The sequence below is a fragment of the Myotis myotis genome, unplaced genomic scaffold, assembly GCF_014108235.1.
Source record: "Myotis myotis isolate mMyoMyo1 unplaced genomic scaffold, mMyoMyo1.p scaffold_m19_p_4, whole genome shotgun sequence".
Classification (NCBI taxonomy): domain Eukaryota; kingdom Metazoa; phylum Chordata; class Mammalia; order Chiroptera; family Vespertilionidae; genus Myotis; species Myotis myotis.
Window position 1 is genome coordinate 40,807,826 of NW_023416346.1, and position 12,426 is coordinate 40,820,251.

The following is a 12,426-nucleotide window of genomic DNA, read 5'->3' on the forward strand; positions in this document are numbered from 1 at the left end:
AAGTGAAACTTTTTTTGTTAGGTTGAGGAACAAGCAAGCACTACAGAAAGAGTATTTCAAGACAGACAGTATCAAATTGATGCTGCAATTGTTCGAATTATGAAGATGAGGAAGACACTTAGCCACAACCTCCTGGTTTCAGAAGTGTACAACCAGTTGAAATTTCCAGTAAAGGTAGGTACTTCTGTGTTTTTATATTGAGCTTGTCCTATATAATAAAAGCGTAATATGCAAATTAACTGAATGGCAGAATGGTTGGGGGCGGCCAGCAAGCGGCCATCAGGCCAGCCAAGTTGGGTGCCAATGGGCAGAGGGAGGGGACGGCAATTGGGGGGCGGCAGCGGTGGCGAAGGGGTGATTGAGGGGGCGGTGCCAGAGATGCTACCTGGTGGTTAGTGTTACCCCCCAAGGGGAACCCTGCTCAGCCACAAGCTGGGCTAACAGCTGGCGAGTGCAGCAGAAGTGGTGGGAGCCTCTCCCGCCTCCATCACAGTGCTAAGGATGTCTGATTGCGGGTGTAAGCCATCAGTTGGACATCCCCTGAGGGCTTCCGGACTGCAAGAGGCCTCAGGCTGGGCTGAGGGACACCCCCCCCCACCCACCCAGCGCACAAATTTTCGTGCACTGAGCCTCTAATTATATATAAAAGAATACATATTTTCAAACATGAATCTTACAAACATAGATTAAAGCCTCAACATCGTTTGGAGGGACACAAGTTTTTTAAAAAATATTTTTAAATTGATTTTAGGGAGGAAGGGAGAGAGAGAGAGAGAGAGAGAGAGAGAGAGAGAGAGCGAGCGCGCGAGCGGGGGGGGGGGGGAAGGGGAGAGAGAGAAGAGAAGAAGAGAAGAGAGAGAGAAACAGCAATTGGCTGTCTCCTGCACGCCCCTCCTACCGGGGACTAAAACCACAACCTGAGTATGTGCCCTGACCAGGAATTGAACCATTGACCTTTTTTTTTTTTTAAAATATATTTTACTGATTTTTTACAGAAAGGAAGGGAGAGGGATAGAGAGTTAGAAACATCTATGAGAGAGAAACATCGATCAGCTGCCTCCTACACACCACCTACTGGGGATGTGCCCGCAACCAAGGTACATGCCCTTGACCGGAATCGAACCTGGGACCCTTGAGTCTGCAGGCCAACGCTCTATCCACTGAGCCAAACCGGCTAGGGCGAACCATTGACCTTTTGGTGCACAGGACAATGCTCAACCAACTGAGCAACACTGGCTAGGGCAAGGGACAGAAGTTTTAATTTCTCATGTTCATATATATGATTTAAAAAAACCTTTGTTGTCATATGTGGGCAGCTGTGACAAAAGAGGGAAAACATTTTATAAAAGCTCTTATGCCTGGAAGTTTAGCTGCTAAATGAGTCTTGGAAATTTTCAAGTTCATTTATTTTACTTCTTTTGAGCTTCTTTGTTACTTTCGTTATTTTTTTCTCCTTGAAATACCTTGTAATAGCATAGGGAATATAGTCAATAATATTGTAATAACTGTGTATGGCCCTAGGTGTGTACTAGAATTATTAGGAAGATCACTTCATAAATTATACAATTGTCTAACCACCACTGTGCTGTATGCCTGAAACTATATATATATATATATATATATATATATATATATATACACACACACACACACACACACACACACACATACACACACAGACACACACACACACACACACACCCACACCCCCTCTTGCCCTGGCTGGTTAGGCTCAGTGGATAGGCGTCGGCCTGTGGACTGAAGGATCCCAGGTTCGATTCCAGTCAAGGGCACATGCCTGAGTTGCAGGTTTGATCCCCAGTAGGGGGCATGCAGGAAACAGCTGGTCAATGATTATCTCTCATCATTGATGTTTCCATCTCTCTCCCTCTCCCTTCTTCTCCAAAATCAATAAAAATATATTTAAAAAACAAAACAAAAAAAACCTTTTTTGCTAAATGTTCAACCGATTGGTCGACCATTCAGTCGACCACTCGACCAATCCCTATGATGCGCACTGACCACCAGAGGACAGATGCTCTGACCGGTAGGTTAGCTTGCTGCTGGGGTCAGGCTGATCAGGATGGGGCAAGACGGGCTGGACATGCCCTGGAGCCCTCCTGCAGTCCCTCTCCAGCCGGCCAGCCCACCCCCATTCGCCCCAATCGAGACTGGGCGAGACGGCCCTGATTGGCCCCATTGCCAGCCCAGGCCAAGGGACCCCACCCATGCACAAATTTGTGCACTGAGCCTCTAGTATAAAATACAGTAGGTCCTTGAGTTACATTGGAGATCCATTCCTGCAGCGCGATGTAACCCAATTTTCGCGTAAGTTGGAACCCACCTACATAAGCACCTACGTCATTCACATGGAGCACATACACAGCAGTAATGAAGTGAAACAGTAAAAAAAAAATTTAAAAGAAAGATAACAATTCCTGACCTTTACTTGTGGAAAATAAATAATAAAAAGAATAAAGCACATATGTACATACGTTGAAATAACGGAACTTTTTTTTTTTTTATAAATGGAGATAGCGATGTAACCACAAAACGACGTACATCGAGTCCGACGTAACCCTAGGACTGTCTGTAATACTGAATGTCAACTGTAATTGGAAAGAAATATATATATATATACACACACACATAAATGTATATATACACACATATACATAAATGTGTGTGTGTGTGTGTGTGTGTGTGTGTATATATCTCAATAGCTTGGTATTTGACAAATCTGGTCATTTTAAATTAAATCTTTTGTTTAGTTAGCTTATATGAGTATCCATTAGAAACTTTATATAGATAACTAGCTATCATTAAGCCATCTTTTGAAAAGTTTAGCAATGGTTCTGGCAAACTGAAATTGGGTATTAAATGGACATTCCAGTATAAATGCCCAATAATAAGGAGGCTTAGACAATGTGGTGGTATACTGCACTGTTTTCCAAGTTTCATACAATTTCCAAACACTTGTGATGATAAACTCTTGGTAGAGTTTGGCTAGACCCTTGGCTATTGATGTCCTCGTGAGCTTTAGGCTTGTTTTTTCTTTTATAAAGTGGTGATAGCAGTAGTACTTACCTTGTAGATTATTGTGAGGCTTAAATTAGATAATATATGTAAAAAAACTTAGTACTGGGCCTGGAACATAATAACTGCTCATTAGCTATTAATGCTAATAAGGTAGGCTTTCTGTCTTCTCCATACCTAACACCGCTGCCTCATCACCACACTGTCACCCTCATGCTCTGCCTAACAACCATTCATTTCCAGCCAGAGATCACTGATGCTAGAGAAGGTAAGAGGATCACTAAAATAAATACTGTGCTAATAGTCTAGGTTCACCATAATTAAGAGAGAGCCATTTTGATTTTCAAACCTTAGAATTTACTGGGTGATATTATGGCTGAAATTTTGGCTGCCCCATTACACTGCTTTCCCTCTTTAACCTTTTTGATTAATTGGTGATTATACACAATCTGAAAACTCTCTGTTAGCAAGAAAGATTATATTTTTATAGGCGAGATACAAAAGCCACTGGAATTTTGTCATCCAAGAGCTAGCTAAGAATATAGCTTTGAAAACAAACATAAGCTTTCTCAATTCTTTTAACCACAAGCAGGATTCAAAAATCCAAATTATTTATAGTAGGTTAACAGTTAAATCTTACATTAAACCTAGAATACGAAGATCTGGATTATTAGATAACTAGAGGCCGGGTGCACGACATTAGTTCACTGCGGAGGGGAGGGGGGGGTCCCTCAGCCCAGCCTGTGCCCTCTTGCAGTCCTGGACCCCTTGGGGGATGTCCACTGCGAGCTGCGCTCACCATCTGTGAGCCCAGCTTCTGGCTGAGCAGTGCTCCCCTTATGGGAGCACACTGACCACCAGGGGGCAGCTCCTGCGTTGAGTGTCTGCCCCCTGGTGGTCAGTGCGCATCATAGAGACGAGTCGTTCTGCCATTTGGTTGATTTGCATACTAGCCTTTTTTATATAGGATAATTCACTCATTAAGCCATCTGTTGTGGTATTCTTATACATAGTGATTTCTGCAGCACATTTTTTTGTTCTTTAGCACATTTATTTTTAATCCTCACTAGAGGATATGTTCATTGATTTTTAGAGAAAGAGAGAGAGAGGGAGAGAGAGAGAGAGAGAGAGAGAGAGAGAGAGAGAGAGAGAGAGAAAGAAAGAGAAACATTGATTGGTTGCCTCCCATATGCACCCCAACCAGGGATCAAATGCACAACCTAAGTATGTGCCCTAACCAGGAATCAAACCCACAACCTTTTGGTGTACGGGATGACGCTCAAACCACCTAAGCCACCTGGCCAGGGCCAGTACTTCTTTTTAAAAAAATATTTTTTCATTGATTTCAGAGAGGAAGGGAGAGGGAGAGAAAGAAACATCAATGATAAGAGAATCATTGATCAGCAGCCTTCTGCACGCCCCAAACTGGGGATCGAGCCCACAACCTGGGCCTGTGCCCTGACCTGTAACTGAACTGTGACTCTTCTGGTTCATAGGTCAACGCTCAACCACTGAGCCACAATGCTGGGCGCCAGTACATTTTTTAAAAATAAAAATGCAACCTGACTTTGAGAACTATTTTTTGCCCAAATTTCAGGTTTACCTGTCTTTTCAAACTATCTTGGCAAAATTAAATAGCATTTTGTCTCCCTAAACATATAATGTATTTCTCATGTGAAGTTATGAGGTAATTTTCTTGTATTTGTGCAGAGAATAGCTGGTTCTTAGAAGACCTCTTTAAAATAGAAAGTGTTGTATAGTAATATGACAAGGTGTGACAGTATGTGTATAGTTTAAAATATTCGTTAACTGGTTTATTTCCATTATACTTTATCTTTTAAAAAGTTGAGATTTTAAAAAGTAAAAATTATCCCTGGCTGGTGTTGCCTAGTGATTAGAATGTTGACCAAAGCACCAAAAGGTTGAGGGCACTTGTCTGGGTTGCAGGTTCGAACCCCATCCCTGTCAGGAATTGACACATCAATAAATGTCTCTCTCTCTCTCTCTCTCTCTCTCTCTCTCTCTCTCCCTCTCTCCCTCTCCCCCCCCCCCCTCCCCCCTCCCCCCTCCCCCTCCCTCCCCCCCCCCCTCTCTCTTCCTCTTTCCCTCTCTCTCTTCCTCTTTCCCCTCTCTTTCTCCCTCCGTTCCCTTCCTTCTACTCTCTATAAAAATCAATGGAAAAAGTATCCTCAGGTGCCTGGCCAATGTGGCTCAGTTGTTGAGCATTGACCCATGAACCAGAAGGTCATGGTTCTATTCCTGGTCAGGACACATGCGTGGGTTGTGGACTCAATCCCCAGTAGGGGGTGTGCAGGAGGCAGCCAATCAATGATTCTCTCGTCATTGATGTTTCTCTCTCTCTCTCTCTCCTTCTCCCTTCCTTTCTGAAATCAATAAAAACATACTTTAAAAAGCCTCAGGTGAGGATTAACAAAAACAAAAAGTGAAAATTAAAAAACATTAAGGAGATTAACAACCAAACTGTTCCTTTTTAAAATTATTATTATTATTGTAATCCTCTCCAGAGGATATTTTTCCATTGATTTTTAGGGAGAGTGGAAGAGAGAGGGAAAGACAGAGAGAAACATTGATGTGAGAGGAACACATTAATTGGTTGCCTCTTGCACCCGCCCTGACCAGGGCCCAGGCTAAGGAAGAGCCTGCAACCAAGGTATGTGCCCTTGATCGGAATCAAACTTGGTACCCTTTGGTCCGCAGCCCGAAGCTCTATTCACTGAGCCAAACCAGCTAGGGCTGTTCCTTTTTTAAAAAATATATTTTATTGGTTTTTTACAGAAAGGAAGGGAGAGGGATAGAGAGTTAGAAACATCGATGAGAAAGAAACATCGATCAGCTGTCTCCTGCACACTTCCTACTGGGGATGTGCCCGCAACCAGGGTACATGCCCTTGACTGGAATCGAACCTGGGACCTTTCAGTCCGCAGGCTGACGCTCTATCCACTGAGCCAAACCAGTTAGGGCAGGCTGTTCCTTTTTTAATGGGGTGTTGGTAAATGGACTTGAGCCAGTGACTATGAGCTTTGCACTGAAAATTTGCTTTCTCTTACAGCCTGCTGATCTAAAGAAGAGAATAGAATCCTTAATTGACCGGGACTACATGGAAAGAGATAAAGAAAACCCAAATCAGTACAACTACATTGCATAAAAGTTTGGCCTTGGAGCATTTTGTGTTTCATGCTGTAGCCAGTCGATAAACTTGTTGATCCTATATTGTTTGAATTCTTTTATACTACCGATGACCAAATGAAGCAGTGTAATGAAAATAGTTGAGTGGACATTTTCAGTGGTTAACATGCCCATTTAAAGAGTAATACTTACCTTTAAGAAGAATGTTGTTAAACTCTTTGCATGTTATTTAGTATGATGTGCAGAAAACTCTTAAGAAAGTACTTGGTCTTTATGATTCCTCTTTGGAAATAGGGAAGAGGTCCCTATGGCTATTAAAAACGGGGGGTTCTTATACACCGTTAATTATGAAGCAAAGGTTTATTTGCTTAATATGTCATTTAAAGATACTTAAACTGCATGCAAACTTTATTTACTGTACAGAGTTCTGGATGTATTTATCAAATAGAAAAACCACCTTGGATTTGGTTGTTCACCTGTTTTGTGATTTCCATTGAAAAGAAAAATAAGTTGTCGCAACTAACTCCATTTTACTAAGTAATGTTCTGTTACACTCAAAGGGATGCTTTGAAAATTTTATTTGGAAACAAGTTTTCAAGTAGAGGGACAGTTGCTTATATAATCTCTTGTATATACACATCCTCAAATGTTCCATTTATGGCTGTGAGATGTGTGTATATGGCTTAGCCTTGAGTTTACTGTGCTAATTAACAGGTACTTATAAAAATAGCTGAAATAGAAAATTGCTGATCATTTGTACTAGAAGAACAAAATAGGAGAGAAAAATCCAACTTCATATTAAAAATGAATACAATATGAACATTGCAAAAGAGACCAAAACTCGCATATTTTGTAAATTTTTACACAATTGAAAATTCATCAGGTAGTTTTCAACTTCCTTTAGACTTTAATGTTGCTTGAACAGTTTTGTGTTTAACTTGGACCAATTGTAGATTGTTACAGGCTTTTTAGGATTTAGCATTCCTATTTTTTATTACCAAAGTTTTTTTGGGGAAGCACCCTCTTTGTTGGTAAATAAGCCTTTACTGTCATTTTTATTCTAACTTCCTATAGCCCTAGATGTAAAGATCCTCTCATTTTCTCCACACATCCACTAGTTTGGAATTTCAAATTCTATTTCATGCTGATCTTATTTCTTTCAAAATTGTTTGAAGAATTCTTACAATGACCAGGCACCTACGTTTCAGGGGAATATCCTAGGATTATTCAGATTATACAGAATATAGCAAAAGTATTGTTCTTCAAATTGATCTTGTGAGTAAAAGGCTTATCTTTACCACCAGTGGTGTGTTTTTTTTTCTTTTGTATTTGTTTTTTCTTGAAGTTTTGAAATTAATCGATCACAAAGGAAAAGCAGAAAATTTTGTTCTTGTTTTTAAAAATTAGAACTGTTTTTGAAGTAGTTTATTTCCTTTACTATTTGGAGTCATTAGGTAGGAAGAATACCTAGATTCTAGCCAGAGACTTGGTTTTTGTGTCTGGTATTATTTTCTTGAATTCTTAAAGACCTGTGAACAGTTATTTTAACACAGTTGCCTGTGTCTCTCTAATTGCGTCAGTGTGCACACTGTTGTGTAACAATATGTGGTATTTTGAATGCCTTCCTAATTTTCTTTTGAACAGTCATTACCTTCATATTCTCAGCTCTTCTGGTGTTTCCTTATATGAGGTCATCTGACCGGGAAATACAACTATTTTGTTTGCCTTTTCTCCATATTGGACCATCTACATCAGTGTTCTAACTCATCCCTGATGGTCTCTGAGATATGTAGATAGTTCCACAAGACTTGGTAGTTACTCTTACGAAATTATATAGAATCGGTCCTGTTAGGAGGAGACTCTTGGTGCCACCTTCATCATCTTGAAAGCTGGTCCCTTTTCTGAGGCTCTTAATGTTTGAAAACTTGATGCTGGTTCATTTGAAAAATTGGCAAGGCTATTAAAAACAAATTGAGTAGAACTGTTTAAGAAATTGAAAAGTAATTGCAAACATTGGGTAATTGTGACTTTTCAGTTCTGTATCGGTTGAATTTTTGTGTTCTTTTTCCTGTGTACGTGGTGGTTCTATTTTTCTCCAATAAAAGTTTTATTTAAAAAAAGTTTCTAGAGAAGACCTTTAAAATTCAAATGTTGTAAAGAAAGTTATAAAACTGAAGACCCTAAATTCTTCCTAGTGATTTCTTTGACTGGATTCACATCAATTCTGTTATTTTTTTAAAAAGTTAATTTTTGTGGTGGTTTAGTGGTAATAGCATAGGAATGTGCAGAGGGAGGAGGTATGGTAAAGGGTGAGTAAAATTTCCAGGAATCCTCAAGGTGGCTAGATACTCTTAAATATCATTTTAGAAAAATCAAATAGAAGTATAAACATTCTTTCATTCAAATCCTCAAAGTCAAATAGTTGCATAAAGTCAATATGAAACTACTCTAGATTTACCTTGAAGGGAAGATAAAAGGTTAAAATACTTTCGTTTTAGTTATGGCTCTTGATCTACCTTTTCTGTTATTATGAGTTCTAGGACATATACTCTCACAGTAAGACTCTACTGAAGAATTTTACCAAACCAGAAATTAAGAAGCCTTTTAGAACCCAGTTCCTGAGTCTGTTGAAAGGCCTCAACATGGTATCTTGCCATACTGGAAAGTCTTATCTTGTATATGTGTGTACAGTTCAGGAAATCAGTTTATTCTATTTAGGCATCTGCTGCTGAAGATTTTCAGAAGTTGTTTTTTTTAATCTCAGCATTCATAAGGTGTGTTTTTTTTACAGTAGATGTTTTTATTTTGTTTTGAAAATCATTCTGTTTAATGCTGTGAATGACAGGAGTATTTTGAACATGTTCTGTTCTCTCATCTACAGAAAATTGCCAAAACAAATTGTTCATTAAAAAGAAAGGAGCATTACTAATGGGAATTTGGATAATTATGTTTTATATGGTATCCATGCTAATACCCCATTAATATTTTTCAGTTTCCTACAAAAAAAATTTGCATTTGAGCAATGAAGAGATTTGTTCACCTTGAAACACTTGGTTCAAATTTTAACACTTTGTTCAATTATTTTCCTTGCTATTAAAAAAAGGCATTTCCTTATTGAATATATAATATATTTCTATATTTAACTAGAGGCCCGGTGCACGAAATTTGTTCATGGGGGGGCTTCTCAACCCAGCCTGCACCCTCTCCAATCCGGAACCCCTCAGGGGATGTCTGACTGCCTCTCGCAATCCAGTACCGTTGGTTCCTAACCACTCACCTGCCTGCCTGATCACCCCTAACACCGCTGCTTGCCTGCTTGATTGCCTCTAACCACCTCCTTTTGCCTGATTGCCCCTAACCACCTCTGCCTGCCTGCCTGATCGCCCCTAACTGCTCCCCTGCTGGCCTGATCACCCCTAACCACCTCTGCCTCGCCCTGTACCCAGGACCCAGGATTCCCTCCTCCAGCCAGTCGCAGGCACCTGGGACCCTGGTTCCCTCCCTCTGGCTGGCCGCAGGCACCCAGAACCCCGGCTGGCTTCACCTGGGCTGGCCGCAGCTGCAGGAGACCGTGGGCAGGTGGCTTTGCCTGGGCCGCAGGCGCCCAGGACAGCGGGGCAGATGGCTTGTCCCTCTCTCTGACTGCAGCCACAGGTGTTGGCACCCAGGACTACGGGGCGGGCAACTTGTCCCTCTCCCAGGCTGCAGCCTGGCTGGTCCTCACTCCTCTCTCGTGAGCTCATTTGTGCCTGGCTGGTCCCCATTCCTCTCTCACCAGTGTTGAGTCCCTGAGCCATTATGGCATGAGAGTGTGACCACCATTTGCATATTACAGTGATGGCGAACCTATGACACGCGTGTCAGAGGTGACACGTGAACTCATTTTTTTGGTTGATTTTTGTTAAATGGCATTTAAATATATAAAATAAATATCAAAAATATACATCTTTGTTTTACTATGGTTGCAAATATCAAAAAATTTCTATATGTGACACGGCACCAGAGTTAAGTTAGGGTTTTTCAAATGCTGACATGCCGAGCTCAAAAGGTTAGCCATCACTGGCATATTAGCTCTTTATTATATAGGCTAGTCCTTAGAATTTTTGTCTGGCATAGTAAAAAATTAACCTTTTTTTTTTTTGTAGAACTATTTTTTTTTAATCCTTACCTGAGGATATTTTTCCATTGATTTTTAAAGAGAGTAGAAGAGAGAGGGAAAGACAAAAACATCGATGTGAGAGAAACACATCTATTGGTTGCCTCCTGCACATGCCCTGACCAGGGCCTGGGTCAGGGAGGAGCCTGCAACCAAGGTACATGCCCTTGACCAGAATCAAACCCAGGACCCTTTGGTTTGCAGGCCGACACTCTGTCCACTGAGCCAAAGTGGCTAAGGCTTATAGAACCTTTTTGATGTAGAATATAAGAATATGCTATAGAGACACATTAAAATTTGATAGTTTTATAAACTAAATAGAACAGATTCTCACATCCTCTAATTTTTGTAAGAAAATTTTGTAAAACTTTGAAAAATAATTTATTGTAAAATACAATGTAAAATTTACCATTTTTACCATTTTAATCATTTTAACGTGTACAATTCAGTGACTAGTACATTCACCATCACCATTCTGTAGTTCCAGAATATTTTCATCATCCCAAAAGGAAACCCTTTACTCATTCAGCATTAACTCCACAGTAGCTACCCAGCCTCTAGAAAACACTAATCTGCTTTCTGTGTCTATGGTTTGCCTAGTCTGGATATTTCATATCAATGGAATCATATAATATGTGACCTTTTGTGTCTGGTTTCTCTTGCCTAGCACTGATGATTCAAGTTTCCTCCATGATGTAGCATGTTGCAGTACTTCATTTTATGCTTCAATAATAATTTGTGTGTGTGTGTGTGTGTGTGTGTGTGTATACCACATTTTATTCATTCTGTTGATGGACATTTGGGTTGTTTCCTCCTCTTGGTAATTGTGCTGTTAAGACGATTTGTATACAAATATCTGTTCAGTTCCCTGTTTTCATGTCTTTGTAGTAGTATACCCAAGAGTGGAATTGCTAGGTTATATTGGCAGTACTATGCTTTACTTTTTGAGGAACCACCAAACTTTCCCATAGCTGCTACACCATTTCACATTCCCAAGAGCAATGTACAAGAATTTAAAATTTTCCACACCCCCATCAACACTTGTTTTTTTCTGTTTTTCCTATTATAGCTATCCTAGTGGGCATAAAGTAGTTTTTGAATTTCCTTAAGGACTAATGATGTTGAGCATCTTTTTATGTATTTGTCAGCCATTTGTACATTTTCGTTGGAAATGTGTCTATTCAAGTCTTTTGGCTATTTTGTAAATGGTTTGTCTTTATGTTGTTGAGTTGTAAGAATTCATTATATATTAGGGATACTAGACCCTTAGCAGATATAATGGTTTGCTAATATTTTCTCCTCTTCTGTGAGTTGTCTTTTCACTCATTTTAAAGTGCCCTGTTTAAAATTTATTTTTCAATTATAGTTGATGGTCTCTTGATGCACAAAAGTTTTCATTTTAATGAAATCCAGTTAACCTATTTTTTTTTTCTTTTTGTTTCGTGCTTTTGGTGTCATAGCTAAGAAACCATCACTAAATCGGAATCCATGTTGATTTACACCTATATTTTGTAAGAGCTTTTGGTTTTATTTCTTAAATTTAGGTCTTTAATCTCATGAGTTCATTTTTGCATATGGTATCAAGTAAGTGTCCAAATTTATTGTTTTGCAGGTGGCTATCTAGTTGTCCCAACACCATTTGTTGAAGAGACTTACTCTTTTCTGCATTGAATGGTCTTGTCACCTTTGTTGAAAGTTAGTTGACCATAATTTCTGTGGGTTTATGTCTGGGCTCTCATCTATTCCATTGATTTATATATGGACTAGAGGCCCGGTGCATGAAATTCATGCACTGAGGTGTGTGTGTGGGGGGGAGGGTGTCCCTCAGCCCAGCCTGCACCCTCTTCAATCTGGGACCCCTCGGGGGATGTCCGACTACTGGTTTAGGCCCAATCCCTCTCACAATCCAGGACTACTGGCTCCCAACCGCTTGCCTGCATGCCTGCCAGCCTGATCAATGCCTAACTACTTCCCTGCCAGCCCAGTTTCCCCCAACTGCCCTCCCCTGCAGGCCTGGTCGCCCCCACCTGCCCTCCCCTGCAGGTCTGGTTGCCCCCAACTGCCCTCACCTGCAGGCCTGGTTGCCC

The 12,426-nt window shown here is 40.4% G+C and overlaps 1 protein-coding gene across 5 annotated transcripts in view; it reads left to right on the forward strand.

The window, feature by feature from the left end:
- Positions 1-8,303, forward strand: part of CUL4B (cullin 4B) — a 53,982-nt gene extending 45,679 nt beyond the window's left edge. For all 5 annotated transcript variants that reach the window (XM_036304082.1, XM_036304083.1, XM_036304086.1 and 2 more), the window contains 2 exons: positions 22-174; positions 6,107-8,303. In XM_036304082.1, the coding sequence (XP_036159975.1) occupies positions 22-174; positions 6,107-6,202 (249 nt within the window). In that variant the 3' untranslated portion in view covers positions 6,203-8,303. The remainder of the gene's footprint in view (positions 1-21; positions 175-6,106) is intronic.
- Positions 8,304-12,426: the final 4,123 nt, after the last annotated feature.